Source organism: Garra rufa, chromosome 7 (assembly GCF_049309525.1).
Source record: "Garra rufa chromosome 7, GarRuf1.0, whole genome shotgun sequence".
NCBI classification, from domain to species: Eukaryota; Metazoa; Chordata; class Actinopteri; order Cypriniformes; family Cyprinidae; genus Garra; species Garra rufa.
The window spans coordinates 37610254-37636773 of record NC_133367.1 but is presented as its reverse complement, the minus strand read 5'-3'; the positions used below and the strand labels follow the sequence as shown (position 1 = coordinate 37636773).

Genomic DNA, 26520 nt, shown 5'->3' with positions numbered 1-26520 from the left:
GTATAGAAGATGCAAGGATGTATTAGGGTGGAGGTGGTAGCAAATAAATATCATATTATTGCACATATTTTTTTATTGCATTATTTCTCATAATTGCTATTAAAACTGTGAATTAATATCTTGTAATTGTGACTATGGTATCTTGTAACTGTGACTTTATTCTCATAATTGCAACTGTTTCTCAAAATTGAAGCTATTTCTCATAACTGCAACTATATCTAATCGTTGAAACATTATTTTTCATAATTGCAACTATCTTAAATTGGAATACTATTTCTTATAGTTTTGTCTATATCTCATAATTGCAACATTATTTCTTGTAACTCCAACTTTATTATAACTGTGTATACATGTCTTGTAATTGTGATTTAAATATCTTGTAACTCATAACTGTGACATTATTTCTCATAATTGCGACTATCTCATAACTATGACATTATTTCTCATAATTGTGACTCTATCATAATTGCAACATTATTTCTCATAATTGTGGCCTTATTTCTCATAATTGTGACTCTCTCCTAATTGCATCATTACTGTATTTCTCATAATTGCGACATTATTTCTCATAACTATGACATTATTTCTCATAATTGTGACTATCATAATTGCAACATTATTTCTCATAACTGTGACCTTATTTCTCATAATTGTGACTCTCTCATAATCACAACATTATTTCTCATGATTGTGACATTATTTCTCATAATTGCGACATTATTTCTCATAACTGTGACATTATTTCTCATAATTGCGACTATCTCATAACTATGACATTATTTCTCATAATTGTGACTATCATAATTGCAACATTATTTCTCATAACTGTGACCTTATTTCTCATAATTGTGACTCTCTCATAATCACAACATTATTTCTCATGATTGTGACATTATTTCTCATAATTGCGACTATCTCATAACTGTGGCATTATTTCTTATAATTGTGACTCTCTCATAATTGCATAATTATTTCTCATAACTGCGACATTATTTCTTCTAATTGTGACTCTCTCATAATTGCATCATTATTTCTCATTATTGTGACATTATTTTTCATAATTGTGACAATCTCATAATTGCAACATTATTTCTCATAATTGCAACTATTAAAACTGTGAATTAATATCTTGTAATTGTGACTACGGTATCTTGTAACTGTGATTTTATTCTCACAATTGCAACTGTTCCTCAAAATTGAAGCTATTTCTCATAACTGCAACTATATCTAATCTTTGCAACATTACTTTTTATATCTTAAATTGCAACATTATTTCTTATAGTTCTGTCTACATCTCATAATTGCAACATTATTTCTTGTAACACCAACTTTATTATAACTGTGTATACATGTCTTGTAATTGTGATTTAAATATCTTGTAACTCTCATAACTGTGACATTATTTCTCATAATTGTGACATTATATCTCATAATTGTGACATTATATCTCATAATTGCATCTATCTCATAACTGCAACATTATTTCTCATAATTGTGACTCTCATAATTGCAACATTATTTTTCATAATTGCGACTATCTCATAACTGTGACATTATTTCTCATAATTGTGACTCTCATAATTGCAACATTATTTTTCATAATTGCGACTATCTCATAACTGTGACATTATTTCCCATAATTGCGGCATTTTTCTCAACTAGATCTCATAATTCTCGTCACAACTTTTTTATAATTGCGACTATATAGCATCTAATTGTGATTTAAATATCTTGTAACTCTCATAACTGTGACATTATTTCTCATAATTGTGACATTATATCTCATAATTGCATCTATCTCATAACTGCAACATTATTTCTCATAATTGTGACTCTCATAATTGCAACATTATTTTTCATAATTGCGACTATCTCATAACTGTGACATTATTTCCCATAATTGCGGCATTTTTCTCAACTAGATCTCATAATTCTCGTCACAACTTTTTTATAATTGCGACTATATAGCATCTAATTGTGATTTCACATCTCATACATAATTGTCATGTCTCACAATTGCATGTTGATTTCACGTAACATGATTCTTATTTTTTATTTTATTTATTTATTTACTCTGAAGCAAAAATTGATTGTTCAATTGAAATACATAAATCTCTAAACATAACACACAAAGCCTCTACAGATAATACAAAGATATCTGAACTTATCACTGAACCTAATATGCTTAGACAGATGTGATTCTTTACCCTGCTTAAAAATCCTCACGCTGGTAACTGTGTTTTTGGACACAGTAGCTAGTTTCTAAATGGTCCAAGTTGGTCATTAGCTGTTGACCAACCACCATTTTTCAAAAACCAGTCTGACAACCTTAAGGCTGCATGTCTAGCTTGCAGCTGGTTTGTTGATGGTCCCAGGTGGCTTACCTGTTTAGACCATCAACAAACCAGCTGCTATGTTCCAAAATTCAAGACCAACTTAAGATGGATTTTCCAGCAGTGCATACTAATGTAAAACGCCCTAACTAAGTAATATGGCATTCAACAACTTAGCTTTACCCTCCTCCATCTCTGGAAAACCATAAGAAGCTTTAAAACACTATGAGAGATGTGTGTTTTTGTGTGTGTGGTTACACTTTGAGGTTTTAATGAAGTCTACTGACTACTTTTAAAATCTTTGGTACATTTCTAAACAAACCTTTTAACTTCTGCACATATTAGCATTATGTTTGTATTTTTTATTTTTTTGCCACACAGAATGTGACAAGACGTTAAGAAATGACACTTTCAGACAGATTTTCACAAGCCAGGTTAAATACTGCTCGTCTGAGCACCAGTGAGGCATCTTCTAACGTTTGAGCGCTAAATCCCTCTTCCTTGTGGCTTATGCTAAGCTCGTCGGCTATGTCTCAAAGAAACACAACTCTGTCTCTTGATGTAGGAATTGAGAACATCAGGAATGATGGCGGTAAAGTCTCCTACACAGGCTGATGTGACGGGAGCTTAATTTGAGTAAGGAGATTACAATACTGCTTTTTTAAGACCACGTCATTTATCTAAAACACGAACTGAACCAGCAGGTGACTGACGCTAAGGATATTAGCCGTGGTTTGGGCTAATTTGGTAATAAATGTGTGTAGTTTAATTCTGTATTGCAAAATATAGACATACTATAAAAATGAAAGATCTTTAAAAAATCTGGCTTACCATCTGCACTTTAGCTGTTTTTTATTCAAAGTGGGATGTGAATGGCATAAAGCTATTAATGTATTCAGAAATATAATAAAAAAATGCAATTTCTACATAGAACAACCTGACAGCAAAAATCATTTGATATATTTTGGGGCATAAAAACAAAATTGCAAATTATATTAATATGAAGAAAAGTTAACAATGACTATTAAATAATTAAATAAAAACCTTGGCATAACCTTTTATTGTTATTTAAGAAAATATTTACATGCTCTACTGTTTGAGCTACAGAAATTCTAATAAAAAATATTACAAATATTTTTGCTATGAAAAATTGTGTAACTTCATATCTCATAAATGAGACTATTTCTCATAATTGCAACTTTATCTCATGAATGTGACATTATTTCTAGTAATTGCTACTTTATTATAAGTATATTGATTTCTGTAATTGTGACTAAAGTACCTTGTAACTGTGCTTTCATTTCTCATAACTGTAACATTATTTCTCATTATTACAACAGTATTTCTTGTAATTGCAACTATTTTGTAACTGTAACTTCATTTATCATAAATAAGACATTATTTCTCATAATTCCAACTATATCTCATTTGACATTATTTCTTGTAATTACTACTTTGTTATAACTGTATATTCATTTCTGTACTTGTGATTAAAGTACCTTGTAACTGGTTTTATTTCTCATAACTGTAACATTATTTCTCATAATTACAACATTATTTCTTGTAAGTGTGACTATTTTGTAACTGTAACTTCATTCCTCATAAATAAGACATTATTGCTCATAATTCCTGCTATATATCATGTGACATTATTTCTTGTAATGGCTACTTTATTATAACTGTATATTAATTTCCTGTAATTGGGACTAAAGTACCCTGTAACTGTGGTTTCATTTTTCATAACTGTAACATTATTTCTCATAATTGCAACATTATTTCTTGCAATTGCAACTATTTTGTAACTTCATTTATTATTAATGAGACTTTATTTCTTGTAATTGCAACTATATTTCATAACTGTGACATTATTTCTCATAACTGCAACTTTATTATAACTGTGTATTAATTTCCTGTTATTGTAAATAAAATACCTTGTAACTGTGGCTTCATTTCTCATAACTGTAACATTATTGGCCGTAATTGCAACATTATTTCTTGTAATTGCGACTATTTTGTAACTGTGACTTTATTTCTCATAAATGAGACTTTAGTTCTAATAATTACGACATCTCGTAACTCATAACTCATAACTGTGACATTATTGTTGTAACTGCGACTATATTACATAACTGAGACATTATTTCACATAATTGTGACTTTTATAACTCTGTATTAAATTCCTGTAATTGTGACTAAATTATCTTGTCACTGTGGTTTAATTTCTCATAACTGCTACTATCTCATAACTGTAACATTATTTCTCATAATTGCACCATTATTTCTTGTAATTGTGACTATTTTGTAACTGTGACTTCATTTCTCATAAATGAGACTTAGTTCTCATAAGTGCAACATCTCATAACTCATATCTCATAACTGTGACATTAATGTTGTAAGTATGACTATATTTCATAACTGGGACATTATTTCAAATAACTGTGACTTTTATAACTCTGTTTTAAATTCCTGTAATTGTGACTAAAGTATCTTGTAACTGCTTACTTTATTCATAACTGAGACTTTATTTTTCATAATTGTGGTTATATCTCCTAACTGTGACTTCTACTCTACCTAATGTAATATCAATGTTGCTTTGGGAAAAGTGTCTACCAAATATGTAAATGTATTCAAATGTACATGTTCTATTCTTCTTCGCTTTAAATCCCAGCATCTCAAAGATGGCAATCCCAAATGACATTGTTACCAGACACACTTTCTTTTCCTTCCCTAACAAGGTCAGCTACAACATTTGCATATATAAAATCTGAATCGAAAACGTAGGAGTCATATGGCAAAATATCAAACTCCATTTATTTCCTGGGTGGTTTCAATGTATTATTGACACGGGTCCCCGCGAGTGGGTGTCAATCCTTGATTGAAGTCCTGCCGGGGCTGAAAGTTCACACTCGCAAATATGTTTTTCCATCATTACAGTCTTCCACCTCCTCTCTCGGGTTCTCAGCGCAGCAGGGAATGACCTATATAGTGCCATGTGATATTTTGGCAGGACAGATCAGATGCTGAAAACATAACCACTTCACTTGTCCATATCCATTAGGGATGTTTGTTCCAGTGCCCCAAAATCTGGGCGTCAAGGCTTCACTGGCATCATAAACTATGTTTTATGATGTATGCGAGCAATGCGTGGAATTCAAGAGGCCATCTTGTTGGTGTTTAAAGCTTTGGTGGACATAATTAACTGTCACAGGCAGAATCATGGCGGCAGAAGTGGGGCAAGAATTGGACTAGATTGAACTGGATGGGCATCAAGGTTATGCATGATTGCAGAACCAAAAATATCAAGAACTTCAAAGTCAAAGTAAAAACAACCATCTGAAGGTTCAATGTCTTCTAATTGGAGTTGTGTATTTATGATTTAATCAATGTTTGTAAAAAGATTTTACCTTAAAAGTGTGGTAAATCACAATGTGTACATTCACATGTAACAACTTTGAAGTCAAGCCAAAAACCATCATCAGAAGTTTCAGCATCTTCTATAATTGGAGTCTCCCAATCACTGGGTGCATCCATAAAGTCGTGCAATTATAGAAAATGTTTATACGCTCGATGATAATAAGCTATTGATTAGATTCTCAGAGAACGGCGCTGCAAACAGTACGAGAGCTCACGCAGGCTACTAATTCAAGCTTTTAGTGCAATGTGGTCGGCACAGTCGGACATCTGTTCATCTGCTGCATTTGCATATAAACGGGGATGAAAATAACCAATCTGGGTCTGCGTCCACCGCGTCTCGGTTTGATATTGAGCCGCTGTCTGTTGGTTTTCTAGGGTGAGCAGGTCTCCGTGATTAAATCTGTCCTGCGGTCTAAAGCTCGTGGGGCGACATCAAGCAGAAAGAGAAGCTAATTAAATGAGAGGACAGCAGATGAGATGACAGAGCAGTCTCGCCATCCATGTTTTCTCGTCCTCATTTGTGCATCTGAAGAGGATACATGTGAAGTTTATATCACTATAATTAGCGAGAGATTATTATGACCTTCTTTGGAATAAACAGGGAAACAAATGATTGCCATAGACTTCGCAAAAACTACTATGGTCTAACGGGGTCCTATTATGCTCTTTTGCAAAGCCTTTATTTTGTTTTGGGGGTGCACTGTGGTTAAAAAAAACACATTATATTTTACATAATTTACATTATTACAATAGCTTTCTCCCCAGGCTGGCACAAAAGGCTCGATTAGTTCCAGGTTTGATGAAGGTCTGCCTTCCGAAAAACTAAATGTGTTGTGATTGGTTAGTAGTCCCACTGCATTGCAATTGGCGAACAGCTTAGACGGTGTTTCAGTCCTGCCACGTCCCTTTTCAAAGCAGCAGGTTCCGTGTACAACTGCACAAGCTAGATTAAAGTGATTCTTACGTTTTAAATATGAATATTTTTCTTACAAAAACACAGATAGCTAAAGGAGGCTTTTACTGACCCCTCTAGAGCTATGTGAGGCACTTGTTTTATTATGGATCAACTTGTTAACTTGTTTTGGACTGATGGAGAGAAACACGTATCTATGCCATTCTAAAGCTTGGGAGTGCCAGGATTATTTTTAATATAACTCCGATTGCATTCGTCTGAAAGAAGGAAGTCATATTAAGTGGTGTGAAAAAGTGTTGGCCCCTTAATGATTTTTTTTTTTTGCATGTTTGTCACACTTTAATGTTTCAGATCATCAAACTAATTTAAATATTAATTGAAGATAACACAAGAAAACACAACATGCAGTTTTAAATTAAGGGGTTTTTTTATGAAGAGAAAAATAATTCAAACCCACATGGCCCTGTGTGAAAAAGTGTTTCAACCAAAATTACCCCAAGAGTGCAGCGACAACTCATCCAAGAGGTCACAAAAGACCACACAACAACATCTAAAGAACTGCATTCCTCTCTTGCCTCAGATAAGGTCAGTGTTCATGACTCCAGCATAAGAAAGAGACTGGGCAAAAATGGCCTGCATGGCAGAGTTCCAGGATGAAAACCACTGCTGAGCAAAATGAACATAAAGGCTCGTCTCAGTTTTGCCTGAACACATCTTGATGATCCCTAAGACTTTTGGGAAAATACTCTGTGGACTGACAAGACAAAAGTTTTTTTTTTTTTTTTTTTTTTTGGGAGGTGTGTGGTTGAATTAAAATTCTGCCAAGATGAGTGGGCGCTCTAACAGACTCATTGCAAGTTATCTCAAACGCTTGATTGCAGTTGTTGCTGCTAAGGGTGGCCCAACCAGTTATTAAGTTTAGGGGGCAAACACTTTTTCACACAGGGCCATGTGGGTTTGGATTTTGTTTTCCCTTCATAATAAAAAAAAACTTCATTCAAAAACTGCATGTTGTGTTTACTTGTGTTATCTTTGATTAATATTTAAATTTGTTTACATGCAAAAAAAAAAAAAAAAAAATCAGGAAGGGGGCCTTTATCATTATTGTGCTAATTTATTTAATTATTTACATGCCTGAAACCAGCTCCAGCATAAGGCTAGTGAAGCTATCTATACTGTATGATGAATAAATCATAAAAATTAGTTTGTAGCTATCTCTGGTCTGTGCAACACATTTGTTGTGCAATGTCCCTGTTAAATAAACAAATAAATAAATAAATAAAAATCTCTTACCACGCACTGCACATGTCTACGGTGCGGCTCCGACGCGGCAACCGGTGATCGTCACTCTAGTCAATGCTTGTGTTTACATCAGCCGTGGCTCCGCATGGCTACCTGAGCAGTTTGCGGACACTTTAGTCAATGCTTGTGTTTATACGAGCTGCCCTGCGGCTCGCTGAAGCATTCCAGAAGCAGCTGTCCATAAACGCCAACCAATCGCCAACAATTTGAATTTCCATAGGCGGGATTTATTTGAATGACTCTATTGAATGAATTCTAATGGACCGCATTGTGACATCGTAGCATCCGGAAAACAAACTCTGTAGTCCAAACGAGCCGTTTTAGTTCTTGAAAAGAGATTTTTTAAAAACGAAATATCTCCCTTTGGAGTGGACATTGAGATTTGTAACTTTGTAGATGTTTTTTTATGCCCAAACATACACACCACACACTGGCTACAATTCAAAAAGTGAAAAAAGCATAATAGGACCCCTTTAATATGATGCTCATGAATGATTTCCATGATAAAATACCATTGCATTTATATGGTACTCCACAACCATAATAAAAGATACATTTACTTAAGTAAAATAACACACATTAAGACTTAATACAATAATTTTAGTTTATGCTTAAGACAAGAGAAAATGATTGCGTTACATTCACAGACAGATTTCCAGACACAGTTTAGGTCCATTCCAAGATCAGATTGAGCCATCTGTTGAAGACGTCTCAGATTAGGCCTAATCCATGTCTGGAAAACCACAGCAGTTTTCACACATTCCTGTCTCTCACCAGTGTCCTGGGGTTTCCCGGGCAGGCGTGTTTGGTGTGCGGGGAGGATCTCTAGTTTGGTCTGATCTGTCGTGCTGGCCAGCAGCTGCGTGGCCTCCAGGACGGAGCAGTGCTCTGTGCTGGTGCCGTCTATGGACAGGATGTGATCACCCACGTGTAACGCTCCGGACCTGAGACGGAAACAGAGAACTGCTAGAGCTGTCATAAATGTGGGACATGTCAAGAACAGCATCAGAAACCAGCCAAAATACCATAATGATGATCTGAATCTAAATACTCTATTTGCCTCAGAAATATGTGGAAATTGGGAAGCTATACATGTTTACATAGTGAAAGATGCTTCATATTGTCTTTAAAATAATAAAAAATAAATATAAACTAAAATAAAAATAATAAAAACAGGAATATATAAAATGCATGTTCACCAAAAATAAATCCTATGATTCTGATGCTAAACAAAAACAAGAAAATGTCATGCATCTTAATAACTATAACAAATATATATTAGCTATTATATATTTCTGAGAGATTTACGTACAACTGTATTCAATAATTTAAATGTATGGTAAATGTGACTGTGTGCAGTTAATGACTATGAAGATTACAATATAATAATTTCTGTCTAAATTGTATGTAAAATTATTACATAAAAATAGTATAATAGAATCAAATAATTTGTACATTTATGTTATTTTATTATTTATTAATTAAATTTTTTTCCTGATTTAACCATTTAGAAAAAATTACATGTTCCGTGTTCGGATCATTTTGGACTTGAGTCCAACTTGTACTATGGAGTACAATTAGTGTCAAAAATACTTTTTGTAAAATTATCTATTTATTTATTTTTTTTAAATTAACTTCCTTCAAAAAATGGTTTTGTGGACAATTTAAATGAATAGAAAATAATTTCTGAAAGAACTATTTTTTTTTTCTGATTTTTGCAATTATTTCTTAACCTTTTAGAAAAAGTTACATGTTCTGTGTTCGGATCATTTTGGACTTGGCTATGTACAGTATGGAGTACAATTAGTGTCAAAAAAACTTTTAGTAAAATTATCTATTGAGTTTTTTTTATATTAATTTCCTTCAAAAAATGGTTTTGTGGACAATTTAAATTAATAGAAAATTATTTCTGAAAGAACTTTTTTTTTTCTCAGATTTTCACAATTGTTTCTTAACCATTTAGAAAAAGTTATGTTCCGTGTTCGGATCATTTTTGACTTGGCTATGTATAGTATGGAGTACAATAGTGTCAAAAATACCTTTTGTAAAATTATTATTATAATTTTTTTTTTAAATTAACTTCCTTCAAAAAATGGTTTTGTGGACAATTTAAATTAATAGAAAATAATTTCTAAAAGAACAATTTTTTTTTCTGATTTTCGCAATTATTTCTTAACCATTTAGAAAAAGTTACATGTTCCGTGTTCGGATCATTTTGGACTTGGCTATGTACAGTATGGAGTACAATTAGTGTCAAAAATACTTTTTGTAAAATTGTCTATTAAGTTTTTTTTTTTTTTTTAATTAACTTCCTTCAAAAAAATGGTTTTGTGGACAATTTAAAATAACAGAAAAATGTTTTTTTTTTTTTTCCTGATTTTTCTAATTATTTCTTAACAGATATAACCATTTAGAAAAAGCTGCATGTTTTGTGTTTGGGTTATTTTGGTCTCTACCTATGGAGTACAATTAGTGTCAAAAATACTTTTTGTATAATTATCTATGGAGTTTTTTTCCTTCTTATTTTATTAACATCCTTTAAGAATGGTTTGGAACAATTTAAATAAAAATAACATAATTTCTGAAAGAACAATTTTGCAAACAATTTACTATATTTGAAAATGAATTATAGTTTTTTTTTAAGAGTATATATGGTTTCTCAAACAATTTATGTAATAGACATAATCATTTTTAATAAAAATAATCAATTTTGGTAGTTTCTTGTATAAGAAATTTGTATAAGAAAATTGCATAAAAGTGGTTTTAGAATTTGAACAGTAGTTTGTTGTGATGGTGTTTGATGAATGAGGCTCATTGAGTGTGTACCTGTCCACCACACTGGCGGGTTTGATCTTGTCGATGACGATGGCCTGTTTGTTCCTGTGCATGGCAGTGGTCAGAGTGATTCCCAAACTGGCTCCGGGTGCCTTGGCAATCTCCACCAGCAGAGGACCTGAAGCGTTCGTCACCGAGTCTGAGGACAGGTGATAAGAACAGACAAGGAAAGCATTGTTACACTGTGATTTCTGCAGCTTACATTCAATAAAGAGTCTTTCAGGAAGTTTTGAGAGCCGAAAGTTTATTTCAGACCTCTATTTTCTAGGATATGACCTCTTTAACTCCACAAGGAGAACAACAGTGGGTGTTATGCTAATTGTGGTCAGCGTAAATGAGCCTAACAGCACTGGTAAAGGCATGAAGGTTGTTTCCCTGCTCTTGCAGGTCAACAACCTGCTGTTCATCCAGATGAAGTAGTGAAGATGGTTAAACAGAGCAGAGATCTCTGGAGAGAAGCGCTGTGTTTCTGGAAAATGTCTACAAAAGGACAAGCACTCTCTAAATGATAAAGTATTTCAATTAACCCTCATAATGGTTCATTTCGACCTAGAAGAGATACATAATTAACAAAGTAAAGTTTTTGGTAAGTGAATGTAACTTTGCAAATGCTTTAAGTAACTTTTCAACATTTTCTTTCTTTCTTTCTTTCTTTCTTTCTTTCTTTCTTTCTTTCTTTCTTTCTTTCTTTCTACCTTTCTTTCTACCTTTCTATTCTATTTTTGCAATATCTATGAAGCTAAATTAGTGCCAAAATGCAGTCAGGTCCATTTTGACCCAGAAGAGATGCATTATTTATTTTTTCAAAAAAAAAAAAAAAAAAAAAGTAAGGAAATGAAACTTTGCAAAAATTTTAAGACCCTCAAAATACACTTATCTATTTTCTTTCGTTCTTTCTTTCTATTTATTTTTGTCATTATTTTTTTAAAAGATATTACCATTTTATTCAAGTTACATGTGTCAGTTTTGGGCTGGCTATGTATGGAGTACAATTAATATCAGAAATACTTTTTTGTAAAATTATCTATAAAGCTAAATTAGTGCCAAAATGCATTCAGGTCCATTTTGACCCAGAAGAGATACATTATTTCTTTAAAAAAGAAAACTTTGCAAATACTTTATACAGACTATTGCAATCATTGTTTAACAGATATGACCATTAAAAAAAAAAAATTACGTTATGTTTTTGTGTACTATGTATGGAGTACAATTACTGTCAAAAAAAAAAAAATATATATATATATATATATATATATATATATATATATATATATATATAATTTCCTAATTTTTAAAATTAACTAAAAGTGGTAAATGCAGTAATTACATGGTAATAACATGGTAACATTAAAAACTTTTATTTATTTATTTCACATTTACTCATTAATGAGTAATTTTTAATCAGATACATTATGATTTTAGTCAACAAATATTACGTTTTATAGAATAGGGATTTTTTTTATTTCTGTCAACATATAAAACAAGCACAACTGTGAAGTAACTCACCCATGATGGAGACGTCGTACTCGATCTGGAACAGGGCTTCCTGTCCACACTGGGTCAAAACAGTAAGAGAATCGCTGAGAGTCGCACTGTGTAAAACCACACCGTCCACACTTAAGATCCGATCACCTGCTTTCAGAGTTCCTTCTCTGCACAAGAACACATGTGGAACAGTCACATTTATTACCAATGAAATGTCTAACACATACACTACAGTTCAAATAGTTTGGGGTCAATAAGATTTTTTGAAACAATACTTATTTTCAGTAATTATTCATTAAATTGATCAAAAGTGACAGTAAAGATGGATTCTATCCATCAAAGTATCCTAAAAAGAACAGAACATCTGTTTTCTATTGTGCTAATAAGAAATGTTTCTTAAATGATAGTTTCTAAAAATTCAGCTTTTAAAATATTTACTTAAAATATTTATTACAAATATTTTCACTCTTTTTTGATCAAACAAATCTGAACTTAAATAATAAATCTCAAATTTAAACTTCTTTCAAAAACATTTTTTTGTATTTTTGAAGGCAACATGCCTTAATATGCTGCCTATGTAGTCATTGTCTTTAAAATGCTTTAGATTTTTCATGTGAGATGTGAGAGGACCTGTTTAAGAGCAATATATTTTCTTCACAAAACATCTAGGGGCCTTCAGGAAAGACAACGCATACAATTTCCTCTCGTCAATCAAAGCAGTCTGTGTCTCTTAACATCAAAGGCGACTTATTGAAGACGTTCTCTCTCTAGACAAATATATTTATTTTTCTCTTTTGGCAGGTTGCGTGATGCTGATTTAAGTAGGGAAAAGTGGTTGGAAAGAGAGTCACTCAAGTCCTAAAACTAAGAATAATAACTAGCTGTCTAAGATGAGAGGGAAATCCCTGGCCTACTTTCCGGATTTGGATAAAATGCAAATCGTGTGTTGAGACATGAATCTCCAAACATGGAAGATAACTGCAACAAGAACTGTGTTGCATACACAAGTTGTTCACAATTTATCTGGCAAATATGTTTTAAAAGCTGCTTTATTCTACATTAGTTGGGTAGGTTCTTATGGTGGCGGCCATTTTGAGGTCACATGACCTGTTAAATACTACTCGCTTTATCTTGATGACTCTTTTTGCAGAAACTACAAATGCTACATTTTGGGTTGTGCATTACCTGTCAGCAGGACCACCTGGTCGGACATGTGTGACCACCAAAGGACGAGACCTGTGCCAGTCCTCATGGGATCCACCTATTATAAAACATTTTTAAAAATCTGTAGTCTGTAGTTAAATCTGCAACAAAGTGTTGTATATGAGTGGTAACAAAACCAAACTCACCTCGCATAACAAAGCCGAAACTGTTGCCCTCTTTCTGCAAACAGATCTCGATTGTCTTGGAAATAACACCTGAGGTACTGTCTGGAGCTAAGAGGGACAACAGGGACAGAAGAGAGGCAATAGCATCTCTAAATCAGCACCTTTTACTGGGCGAATGGCCAGTTCTGATGGACAATCAGATAGATAAACCCAGATGCTAACTGACGTTCAGCAGAAGGTCAGCCAGAAACACTGAGCTTATAAACTAGACAATTTATCTCTCATGCACAAGATAAACTGGCTAACGGTTGCAATATATCATAACACATGCCAGACTAAGCCAATATCGAGAAACGGTTGGCAAATAGTCAACATAAAATGCAGATAATAGCATTTTGCTAAATATATTCAAAGACAAGGCTGATGATAGATTTTGAATGATTTTGTACATATTTCCCTGCTGAAAAAAAACTCAGCATGTGCAGGTTAGGTATGTTTTGGTCAGCTCTTGACTTGTGGTTAGAAGTCATTTCTTGTTAGTATTTGCCAACTGTCATCGCAAATGCTGTCGTTACCTACATAATTTAACAATTTGTTTCCTGAACTTACAGTTTCATTTGCAAAGTTGTTCGGATGGAAACACAATTCTTGACCTATACAATGGACAATGGATGTGCCACAAAGATACTATAGTTTTGGAAAACAAATGTGACTAGCTAGTTAATAGTTCCAACTATGCATCGTACCAGAGCAGCAAATTACATTGTTGTACAGGAAACACACCCCTGGGCAATGTATTGGTCCATCGCTAATATCATGGTATTGCATTTGTCAAAACCATTGCATGAAGTCTTTGGAGATCATGTGTTTTTGTGATAAGTAAGCCATTTGTAAGCTAATATTACCAACGAGTACACAATGTGGTACTTTAAGATGATGCTAGTAAAGCTAATTTTGCTATGTCTGCCACTAAAACCAAAAAAGTAATAGTTTGATAACTGAAAATAACTGACTAGCTTACTTATAGACGCTCTACATCCCTGCTGAAAAAAAAAAACAAACAAAAAAAAAAACAGCTAAAACCAGCCTAGGCTGGTTGGCTGGTCTTAGGTGGTATAAGCTGGTCTCCCAGCCTGGCCAGGCTGGTCAGGCTGGTTTTAGTTAGTGGTTTCCTAGCCTGACAAGCTAAGACCAGGTTGCCCAGCTAAGTTGGACAAAACTCCTCTAAAACCAGCCTGCTGACCAGCTAAAACCAGTCAACCAGCCTTGGCTGGTTTTAGCTGTTTTTTTTTTTTTCAGCAGTGATATTATAAATTTGTTTGCATAAAACATATGTTAACATCCAAAAATGATAAACAGCAGCTTTCAACATGCAGCCATGCATTTTGCATTACTTTGTATAATTATATATACACGACCTGAAGTGCACTTACTGATGCAAAAAGACATTTTCACAATGATATTCACTCATAAGGTCTGAGATTGGTTCAGACCAGGGTTACATTGATGGGAACATGCCACAAGACAAGCAAAAGTCAGAATACTCAACTTCCTACCAGGTGAAGGCAGTTCATACTCCACTTCCAGCACAACACGCTCGCCTACGTTCTTTAACAAACTGATGATCTCATCATGACGCAGCTTGGTCAGGTTGATGCCATTGACTGACTTGATGTAGTCGCCCACATTGAGCTGATCACTCCTGAGACACATCAAAATGTTACTCAACAACAGAACAATACTTAGGATTATGGGTTTGTTCAAATTCCTAACCCTAATATTAGCAACAGCAAGACTTTTTTATATTGTAATTACTGAAAATGTAGTCATTAAACAGTTTAGCTAATAACTGGTCCATCGTTTTTGTTGAACAATGTAAAAGTTGGCTTTTCTAATGTATGAAAAACTTAGCTTTGTTAGCATAACATAGAGAAATTAACAAGATAATGTGGGATGGTCCAGAAAAGCTTTCTGTCAATGGTCAAAAACATAGAAAACATAATTATGTTTTGAATGGAAAGTAAATGCAAAGTGAGAACTCCTTATCTGTTGTTGAACACCCTACAGGGAGTATAAATATGTTCATTTAGATGCTAATTAGACAAATGAATGCTATTCATTCCCTTTTGTCCTCTGGGCATACATGAGCTAGCACAATGATGCCTGACAAAAATGTATCATCAGCCCAGATGCACACCATAACATCCTTACACCAGCCACAAGGAAAGAAGAAACGACTAAAGATGGGAAAACTTTCACACCACTAAATTTAGTTTATTCAAAAGTGAGTATAAGGAAAAAGAAATGTAATGACCAAAATGTATTGTAATGCGACAGATGCTAATTTTAAGTAAGTAACAATGTAACATCTGTTGCTACATTTGCAAACATTAGCATAAATTAAGTGCTTCTGTGGTCAGTTTTCACTTTCAGGTCAGCTACTGTAATGGCAGAAGAACCATTTGAATCTTGCTAAGCAAGTTAGCTATAGCTAGTTAATTTGTTGCTATGTGTAACTTATAGCTAGCTAATAGCATAAACATTTGAAGCCAATTCTATTTTCTACCCCTGCTGAAAAAAAAAACTGCATATGCTGGTTAGGTATTTTTTGGTGCTGGGATGCTGGTTTTAGCTGGTTTATGCCAGTCTTTGCTGGTTTATGCTGGTCCTTTGCTGGTTTATGCTGGTCCTTTGCTGGTTTATTGCTGGTTTATGCTGGTCCTTTGCTGGTTAATGCTGGTTTATTGCTGGTTTATGCTGGTCCTTTGCTGGTTTATGCTGGTCCTTTGCTGGTTTATTGCTGGTTAATGCTGGTCCTTTGCTGGTTTATGCTGGTCCTTTGCTGGTTTATTGCTGGTTTATGCTGGTCCATTGCTGGTTAATGCTGGTCCTTTGCTGGTTAATGCTGGTTTATTGCTGGTTTATGCTGGTCCTTTGCTGGTTAATGCTGGTCCTTTGCTGGTTAATGCTGGTCCTTTGCTGGTTAATGCTGGTCCTTTGCTGGTTTATGCTGGTCCTTTGCTGGTTTATTGCTGGTTTATGCTGGTCCTTTGCTGGTTAATGCTGGTCCTTTGCTGGTCCTTTGCTGGTTTATGCTGGTCCTTTGCTGGTTTATTGCTGGTTTATGCTGGTACTTGACCAGGAACATGACCAGTATAAACCAGCAAAGGACCAGTATTAATAAGCAAAGGAACAGCATAAACCAGCTAAAACCAGCATCCCAGCACTAAAACATACCTAGGGAGGACATACCTTCAGCAGGGACATCAATAACACAAAAATAGTAATGCTAATGTTAAGTAACAAAGCTACATGTACAGTATCTCACAAAAGTGAGTACAACCCACACATTTCAGCAACCATTTTAGTATATCTTCTCAAGGGACAATACTATAGAAATGAAATCTGGATATATTTTAGAGTAGTCAATGTGCAGCTTGTATAGCAGTATAGATGTATTGTGCCCTGAAAATTACTCAACATGCAGCCATTATTGTCAAAATAGCTGGCAACAAAAGTGAGTACACCCTTACCCTAGCACCATTGTTATCTGGCACTGCCTTAATCATCCTGGGCATGGAATTGACCAGAGCTGCACAGGTTGTTGCTGGGATCCTCTTCCACTACTCACAGAGCTGCTGGATGTTAGACACATGGTGCTTCTCCACCTTATGCTTGAGGATGCCCCACAGGTTCTTAATAGGGTTCAGGTCTGGAGACATATTTGGCCACCCCATCACCTTCAGCTTCCTCAGCAAGGCAGTTGTCATCTTGGTGGTGCTTTTGGGATCATTATCATGTTGGAAAACTGCTGTTCAGCCTAGTTTCTGGAGGGAAGGCATCATATTCTGCTTCAGAATTTACAGTGCATAATGGAATCCATGTTTCCCGCAATAAACTGCAGCTCCCCAGTTCCAGCAGCACTCATGCAGCCCCAGACCATGATGCTACCACCACCATGTTTGACTGTAGGCAAGACACAATTTTCTTGGTACTCCTCACCAGGGCATCGCCACATATGCTAGACACCATCTGAGCCAAAAAAGTTTATCTTATAGTCTTACCAGACCACAGGACATGGTTCCAGTAATTCATGCTTTTGGACAGGTTGTCTTCAGCAAACTGTTTGCAGGCTTTATTGTGACCCAGCTTCAGATGAAGCTTTCTTCTAGGATGACGTCTATGCAAACCGACTTGTTGCAGTGTGCGGCGTATGGTCTGAGCACTGACAAGCTGACCTTCTACTTCTGCAACCTTTAAAGCAGGGGTGTCGAACTCTGGTCCTGGAGGCCCTGCAGAGTTTGGATGCAACCCTAATTAAACACACCTGATCCAACTAATCAAGTCCTTCAGGCTTAATTGAGCAAGGTTGGAACAAAACTCTGCAGGGCTGCTACTGGAAACTAAGTTTGACACCACTGCTTTAAAGCAATGCTGGCAGCACTCATGCATCTGTTTTTTGAAACCAGGTTCTGCACCTGACGAGTGCTCGACTTTGTTGATTGACCCTTGCCAGAGCTGCAAGTTTCGAATGAAACCCATCAGGGAAAAAACTTGGTATGACCCTGACCACTGTAATGTAACTCGGTTTCAGGGTGTTACTGAACCTCTAATAGTCTTGGCCATCTTTGTTGGGAGCAACAATTCTAATTCTCAAATCCTCTGAGAGTTCTTTGCCATGAGATGCCATGTTGAACATCCTCACTTTTGATGCCAGCTATTTTAACAATAATGGCTGTATGTTGAGTAATTTTCAGGGTACAATAAATGTACTGCTATACAAGCTGCACATTGACTACTCTAAAATATATCCAAGTTTCATTTCTATAGTAATGTCCCTTGAGAGATTTCTGAAATGTGAGGGTTGTACTCACTATTGTGACATACTGTATATTTCAGAGGCAGTGTGTAAATGTGATTGACACAACATGAGGTCATATTTATTTTGTTACATGCAAAATTGCGGACAAAAAAAAAAAAAAAAAAAAATCGGACTTAGTGTGCAATGACCTTAAGAGTTTGAATCTTGCTGAGCAAGTTAACTAAAGGTACTTGAATTGTTGATATGTTTAGCTTATAGCTAGCTACCTGCTAACTGCAGCCTAAGCTATTTTGTTTGCTTTGGTGTTTTTCTGAGATGTCAGATGACCACGTTGTCATTCTGTGACTGGCTGATACAGTTAATGAGCATGAATGTTTGATTTCAGCTCCAGTGCTCACCTAGCCGCCAGTCCGCCCGGTCGCAGGTTGGAGACGCGTGGTTTGCCGTCCTTATCTGTGCCGCCCGAGATGGTGAGACCTAAAGTGCTTCCTTCCTTCTTAATCAGCTCAACCAGCGTAACCCCACGCAGCTCTTCATGCCAGAATCACAACAGACAAACACACACACATAAGAGACAATATTCGGAAGCAACTCTCATCCTCTCATCATCAGATGGTCTCAGATATTATATTGAATATGCAAATGAGCTGCATTTACTCCCATCTAACTAAAGATGAGAAATGTTATGAATTCTCAATGTCAAGAATGCTCCAGATTGTTTTAAAATGTTACACCACAACTAACTTACACTAATCTTCAATTCATGCTGTGACTATATGAATTCTTAAACAGAAAAGCCAAACCAAGAGGCACATGAAAGAAAACATCTATCACAAGCCAGTAGTGGAGCAGAAATTGGGATGCTACACTTTTCTCTGGAATCCAACTGTGTCACAAAATCTCTCACAGAGTCTAATCTAATCACGCCAATGCCTGTGTGGGTTTAAATGTGAACAGATTGGAACTACAATCTTTTCCTCAAGTAAAAATGCAATGGACCATTCGCACACAATCAGCTAGTCAGCTAGTCTATTCAAACTTCCTGTAATATCAGTTAAGAATCTGCCAATATGTTACATTTTGGTAACATTATATTATATTATATTATACAATTAATATTAATAAATATAATATTAATTATATTTATTTTTATATTGTGGGACAGTGAAAATGCCATGTCTATAATGGGCTGGAAGGGGACGAAGAACCAGGAGAAGATATAATCCAAAATAAAGACTTTAAATCAAGCAGAAACGTAGAAGTAACAATAAAACACCATAACATTAACGCAAGACAACAGAACTGAGGAAAACACCAGGCTTATAAACACAGGAATGTAATCAGGGAGAACAGAAACAGGTGTGGGGCTAATTAATGATTGAGTAATGAGAAAAGGAACAGAACCAAATAAGGGCAAACAGAAACTAAACCAAAACAGAACATACATGTGACAGTAGGCATGTTTCCATTACAAATTTGGGCAAAACTTTGTCGAAATTTTATAAAGGTTGATTAAAAAGTATTACGAAATGACAGCGTTTTCATTAATCGATGTTATGCGACTAAAACTTTTTTTTTTTCTTCTCGCGATAAGTCATGGCAACAGATTTTTAGCTACATTTTCATTACCCCTTAATCTGCGCAAAATGAAACAGAAAATTGAAAATATGGCTAATGCAAACGTGTCGATTGTGCAAAAACTCCCATATATTGCAAAAAAAGTTTTTGTGCTCGCATGAGGTGGTTTTTCAGGCAATTCGAAAAAGGAAAATTTCGCAAAACAGCAATGTAAACTTTTTTTTATTCGCATTTACAGGTCACATTTGATTAAATATTGCCAAAATCCCACAAAAATCTGTTGCCATGACTTATCGTGAGATGAAAAAATTAAGTTTTAGTCACATAACATGGGCTAATGGAAACGCCGTCATTTCGCAATACTGTTTAATCAACATTTATAAAATATCACCAATGTTTTGCACAAATCTGTAATGGAAACACCCCTAGTCACTGTAAAATATCAACTGTAGGTATGAGTTTTGATATTTGGGATATTGTCATTTGGCAACTTTTGGGATTTTTGTTACTCATACCTGGCAACCCTGATAAAGGAGAATAACAGTAACAATAATGAAATTAAAATATATTTAAATAGAAAACATAAGATATTTCTTTCTCCAAAAATCAATTTAAAAATTATTTATCCTCAAGTATTAGTTTTTGTATGAATATGCATGTATGAAAAGTTACAGTAAGTTTAATTAAAAAAAAAAAAAATAGGAAAAAGAAAAAAAAATGGTTAAATGAAATTAAAATATAGTCATATAATAAAGTCAGAAGTAACATAACCTTTGAAAAATTCTGTTCTGCTTTTAAGACGTCATTTTGAAACTTTTCCAAAGTCACACTTTGAGTTGACTCAGCTAATCCAATTAGTTTTAAAGAAGAAAGAGGTCTTGGATCAGCAAGTGCTTGCAGCAAGCAGAATGACTCAGACACTTCTCGAGAACCGCAGGAAACATCTGGATAAAGCTGTAAAAACACCCTCAAACCCCCAGTGTTCTCCATCTCAAACAGCCATCCAAACCAATGTGGCAAGAAGAACTCAAACATCCCCAATGGGGAGAGACAGACACGATCCCCAAGATCAAAAGATGCTGAAGGAGCGGAGCGACTAGCTCTTGCTGGGAGGATTTGTGTGGGCACAAACAGACGGCACAGAAAGAGAGTCAGGCGTACCTGGGATGCTTTGTCTTCTGGATGTGAGCGAGTTGTCTGGCCCCGTCGAGTCCTTGTTCCCCTTAGAGTACGGCCCATCATCTGCAGGGCGAGAGACATGCAATCAATTAAAAGACCTCAGAGAGAACAGTCCACCATAAATGTGACTGTGAAAAATTACGCCAGCTGCTGTCAAAGAAATTATGTTCTTTTATTTAAAACACTACTGGTGAGTGAATCCCACATAACCTGTATGGGTTATATTTCATATTATATTTATTTATAGTTTAGTTATTATATGTTAATCATAATCTCTCTCTCTCTATCACCTCTATCATCTCTGCATTTATAGACAGATGAACTGTGTCTCTTTGACTGCACTGAGTATTAGCATCCAGAGACATGCTAATGAGAACTTCTGTCATCTATTGACAGTAATAATCACAAAAACACAATCATTCTTCATAGGAAACATTTGTGTGACAAACGTCTTTTGGATTGTTTTCTGTCAAGCCGAATGCCTGAGCGCACTTGCTTCATTTGGAGTGGATAAAATATTCATGAGCAGCATAGTTTTAATTTCTTCAAAGTTTCTACATAAATTAGGATTTTCCCCTTGTGCGCTGGGCTCATCAGAGCTTAGCGTCTCTGGAGCTTCCTTACGCTTGGCACAATTCACTTCATCTTTTCACGCCAGCAGGACAAACACTATTAATGTATTCAGCTGAAAGAAGGTAACACCTGTTGCCACCATTGTTATGATGATACTAATAAGCTCATACACTTTTGCTTGTGAGTTTCCTTTAAATCAAAGAAAAGTCTTTAAGGAATACTTCATCTAAAAATACTCCCCCTCATATGTCAATCCAAACTAGTATAACTTTATTTTTTCTGGGATATTTATAAGCGGGAGACATAATATTTTAGTTGCATAGAGTTCTTTAGGTGTGCAGGGGACACCAACATAGATAATAATAAAAATAATAATAAAAAAACAGAAACAAAACAAAAAAAAACAAAATGAAATGAAATAAAACGAAACAAAACAAAACACACAACCAAAACAAAACACAAAATTAAGCAAAAAACAAAAACAAAAAACAAAACAACAATAAAAAATGAAACAAAACAACATAAACAAAAGACAAATGAAAAACAACCAAAACACACAAAATAAAAAACGTAATGAAACAAAACAACAAAAATAAAAGACACAATTAAAAACTTAACCAAAACAAAAAACACAAACTGAAACAAAATAACAAAAACAAAAAACACACAACCAAAACAAACACAAAAAACTACAAAATGAAACAAAACAAGACAAAACAAAATTAAATGAAATGAAACAAAACAAAAGACAAAACAAAATTAAATGAAATGAAACAAAACAAAAGACAAAACAAACAAATCAAGCAAAAACAACCAAAGCAAAACACACAACAAAGCAAAAATGAAACAGAACAAAAACAAAATCAAGCAACACAACAAAACAAAATAAAAAACAAAAACACAACCACAACCAAAATGAAACACAAAAACAAAATAAACAAAACAACAAAAACTAAAGACAAAACAGAACACACAAAATAAAACAAAATGAAACAAAACAAAACAACAAAAACAACCATAACACAAAACAACAAGCAAAAAACCTCAAGCAAAACAAACAAAAATCAAAAGCAAAAGACAAAACAAAACAGAAAATGAAACTACATAAACACAACAAAAACTCACAAAATGGACCAAAACCAAAACAAAAACGTAAGCACAAAATGCTTACATAAAAAAACATTAAAAAAACATTAAAGGAAGGAAGGAAGGGAGAAAGGAAGGAAGGAAGGAAGGAAAGAAAGAAAGAAAGAAAGAAAGAAAGAAAGAAAGAAAGAAAGAAAGAAAGAAAGAAAGAAAGAAAGAAAGAAAGAAAGAAAGAAAGAAAGAAAGAATTTCCAAGCTGCTATTTTCAAAATAGAGCACACAACAAACAACTGGGGTTGTCAAGCTACAAAAAGGACAACATGAAAAAATATATGGTTTGAAAATATTAAAAAAATAATGCAGTTCACTAAATGTATATATTATACATCATTTTATTTTTATTGAAAAGTGCAGCTTGAACAATCTACTAAACATCTCCTTTTTTGTTTCACTAAAGAAAGTCAGTCACAGGATTTAAAATGATGATGATGAGCAAATGATGACAAAACTTTAATTTTGAGGTGAAATATGTAATATTGTACAAACAGAAACTCACAAGTTCATTACGATGAAGGGAACCTGCAGTGAATGAAGAATCTGGCAGCATCTAAGATACCATCGCCTGACTGGAATTATGCTGCGTGAGGCGGTAAGGGTTTGTTGTCAGGAGATAAAAGTGTTCCAGCGGCAGTTACAATATTTTCTTATTACTTGATAGCAGATGCTTGTCCATAATACATAGTGCAAGCTGATATGAACACTGTAAACAAAATCTGTAGAAATTACAGTATTACTGGCAGCTGGTTGCCAGTAACTTACTGTAGATTTTAATTTATGCTATTTACTGGCAACAGTTTGTTCAAAGTTAATTGAACATTAAACATTAACAAGTCTTTATCTTTACAGAATAAAACTAAAATAACAGCCTCATGCAAAGCATTCTGGGAACCAAAATCTGAAGGAAAAAAAAAACAGAAAAAGGTTGATGAAGGTTTCTGGTTCCCAGAATGCTTTGCAGTAGGTTGTTATTTTATAGTTTTATTCTGTAAAGACAAAGACTTGTTAATGTTTAATGTTCATTTAACTTTGAACAAACTGTTGCCAGTAAATAACATAAATTAAAAATCTACAGTAAGTTACTGGCAACCAGCTGCAGAACTACAGCAAATTTTTTACAGTGAAGGCCAGAAACTTCTACTTCTCAACTGATCATGATACAACCTTGTAACAAGTTTTCTTCAAAATGAAATCATTATTGAAAAGAAGAGCAACCTATTTAGTAAACCAAACAATATCAGCTTGTTACAATAACATGTTACAATATAGATGTTTAATTTTTTCAGAGTGTGGAGCTAAACTTATAGGAAGCGTTCTATAGGCATTTAGCAGATAAGAAAAAAATGTGTGTTGGATGTTCTAAAGGGGTTTTAGCATGATTAGCACATTGCTACATGGTTGTTTGCACGTTCTGATAGGTTTCTGCATGTTGTTAGGCTTTTGTTAGGGTGTTCTGAGGAGCTTTAGCTTGTTTAGCATATTTGTATGTGGTTGTTATTTTCTGAGGGTTTCTAACATGACTAGCTTCTTGCTGTTAGCTGTTTGGGAGTTCTAATGGGTTTTAGCATGTTATTATGCTGTAAGAAACTACTATTTCTAAAACATTGCAGCTGAAACAACAGTATACTCTGGCAATGATGATCTCAGGTACTGCTTTCAGGAATTGATTAATTATTTAGCATATTGTAAAGGTGTTCTGATGGGAGTTTTAGACGATTACTGCTTTTCTGATGGTTTTCTGAGGGATTTGTAGCATGATTAACATTTAGCACATTACTTCTTTTATGGTTTTCTGATTAGTTTTTAGCATAATTAGCACATTACTGTTTTATGGGCTTCCGATGATTTTTAGCAAGATTAGTGCATTGCTATACTACTTTTATGGGTTTCTGGAGAGTTTTGCATGATTAGCACTTTTTAAGGTTTCTGGTGGGTTTTAGCATGATTAGCACAGTTTTATGGGTCTCTGAGGGATTTAGCATATTGTAAATGTGTTCTATAGGGGTTTTAGCCTATTACTGTTTTTATGGTTTTCTGACAGGTTTTAGCATGATTAGCACATTATTTGACTGTTTTGTGGGTTGCTGAGGGCTTTTAGCATGATTAACGCAATGCTATACTACTTTTATGGGTTTCTGAAGAGTTTTTAGCATGATTAGCACATCACTGTTTTATGGGTTTCCAAGGGGTTTTAGCATGATTAGCACATTACTATACTACTTTCATGGGTTTCTGGAGAGTTTTTAGCATGATTAGCACTGTTTTATGAGTCGCTGAGGTGTTTTAGCATTATTAGCACATTACTATACTGGTTTTATTAGTTATTCAGCACCTTTTAGCATGATTAACACATTTCTGCAATACTGTTATTGTTTTCTGGGTTTTTAGAATTATTAGCACATTATTGCTTTCATGGGTTTCTGAGTAGTTTTTAGCATGATTAGCATTGTTTTAGCATGATTAACATATTACTGCTTTTAGATTTCAGCATGATTAGCACTATTTTATGGGTTTCCGATGGGTTATTAGCATGGTTACCACTAATGTATGGGTTTCCGATGGGTTTTAGCATGATTAGCGCATTACTACCTTGCTTTTATGGCTTTCTGAAGATTTTTGAACATGATTAGCACATTACTATATTGATTTGGGTTTCTGAGGAGTTTTAGCATGATTAACAAATTACTATAATGCTTTTATGGTTTTCTTTTTTTTATTTTTTATTAACACATTATTAACACATTACTGCTTTTGTGGTTTTTGGATCGTTTTAGCATTATAACAGTGTTTTAGCATGATTAGCATATTACTGCTTTTATGGGTTTCTGATTCATTTTTAGCATGATTAGCACAGTTTTATGGGTTTGCAATGGAGTTTTGCATGATTAACACATTACAATACTACTTTTATGGGTTTGTGAGGAGTTCTAGCATAATTAGCACATTACTATACTGCTTTTATGGGTTTCTGTAGGATTGTTTTGGTATGATTAGCACATTGCTATACCGCTTTTATAGGTTTCTGGAGAGTGTTTAGCATGATTAGCACAATACTATACTTTTTTACAGGTTTCTAGGGAGTTTTTAGCATGCTTAGCTCACTGCTTTTATGCTTAATTGTGCACGTTGAAGAAGCCAACCCTCAAATCTCATTTATATTCAGATCTCTAGATTGTTTTATTACCTTTTATAATGTCAGTCTCTTCTATATTTTTTTACAAATAGTTGTGTGCCAAAATTTAACACTTAAGCCTTAGAAAACACAACTAAATACCATCATTCAGCTAAGCCTGTTCTGTTTTGACTTTGACTGTTTTTCGCTGAACTGCACGCCTCAAAACACAACATCATTAGGACATGATGCAGTAATACATTCAAGCTCCTGCAGTCGTGAATTCCCTCGTGTGACATGTTGTGTGACCAAACCAAATAAAAACGGAATTAAATACCTTGTGCCACTCGCCAAAGGAGGACAGAATGAGACCAGACAAGTGCTAAAAAATGTACATGCCTTCATGAGAATGCGAGGACAGTCTGCGGGGAGCAATCTAAAGTGTTTATTGTTGTATTTGTGAAAGCTATTACTGACAGGGCTCAACGGTGGGATTAGCCTCC

At 34.5% G+C, this 26520-nt stretch overlaps 1 protein-coding gene across 1 annotated transcript in view; it reads right to left on the bottom strand.

The window, feature by feature from the left end:
- The window catches only part of LOC141338150 (glutamate receptor-interacting protein 2-like), a 163246-nt gene that overhangs the window by 29855 nt on the left and 106871 nt on the right, over nt 1-26520 (bottom strand). The window contains exons 2-9 of the mRNA XM_073843708.1: nt 21172-21252; nt 18831-18963; nt 15167-15312; nt 13632-13718; nt 13468-13543; nt 12304-12449; nt 10789-10936; nt 8737-8906 (exon numbers count right to left, since the gene is read on the bottom strand). Coding sequence (XP_073699809.1) covers nt 8737-8906; nt 10789-10936; nt 12304-12449; nt 13468-13543; nt 13632-13718; nt 15167-15312; nt 18831-18963; nt 21172-21252 — 987 coding nt within the window. The remainder of the gene's footprint in view (nt 1-8736; nt 8907-10788; nt 10937-12303; nt 12450-13467; nt 13544-13631; nt 13719-15166; nt 15313-18830; nt 18964-21171; nt 21253-26520) is intronic.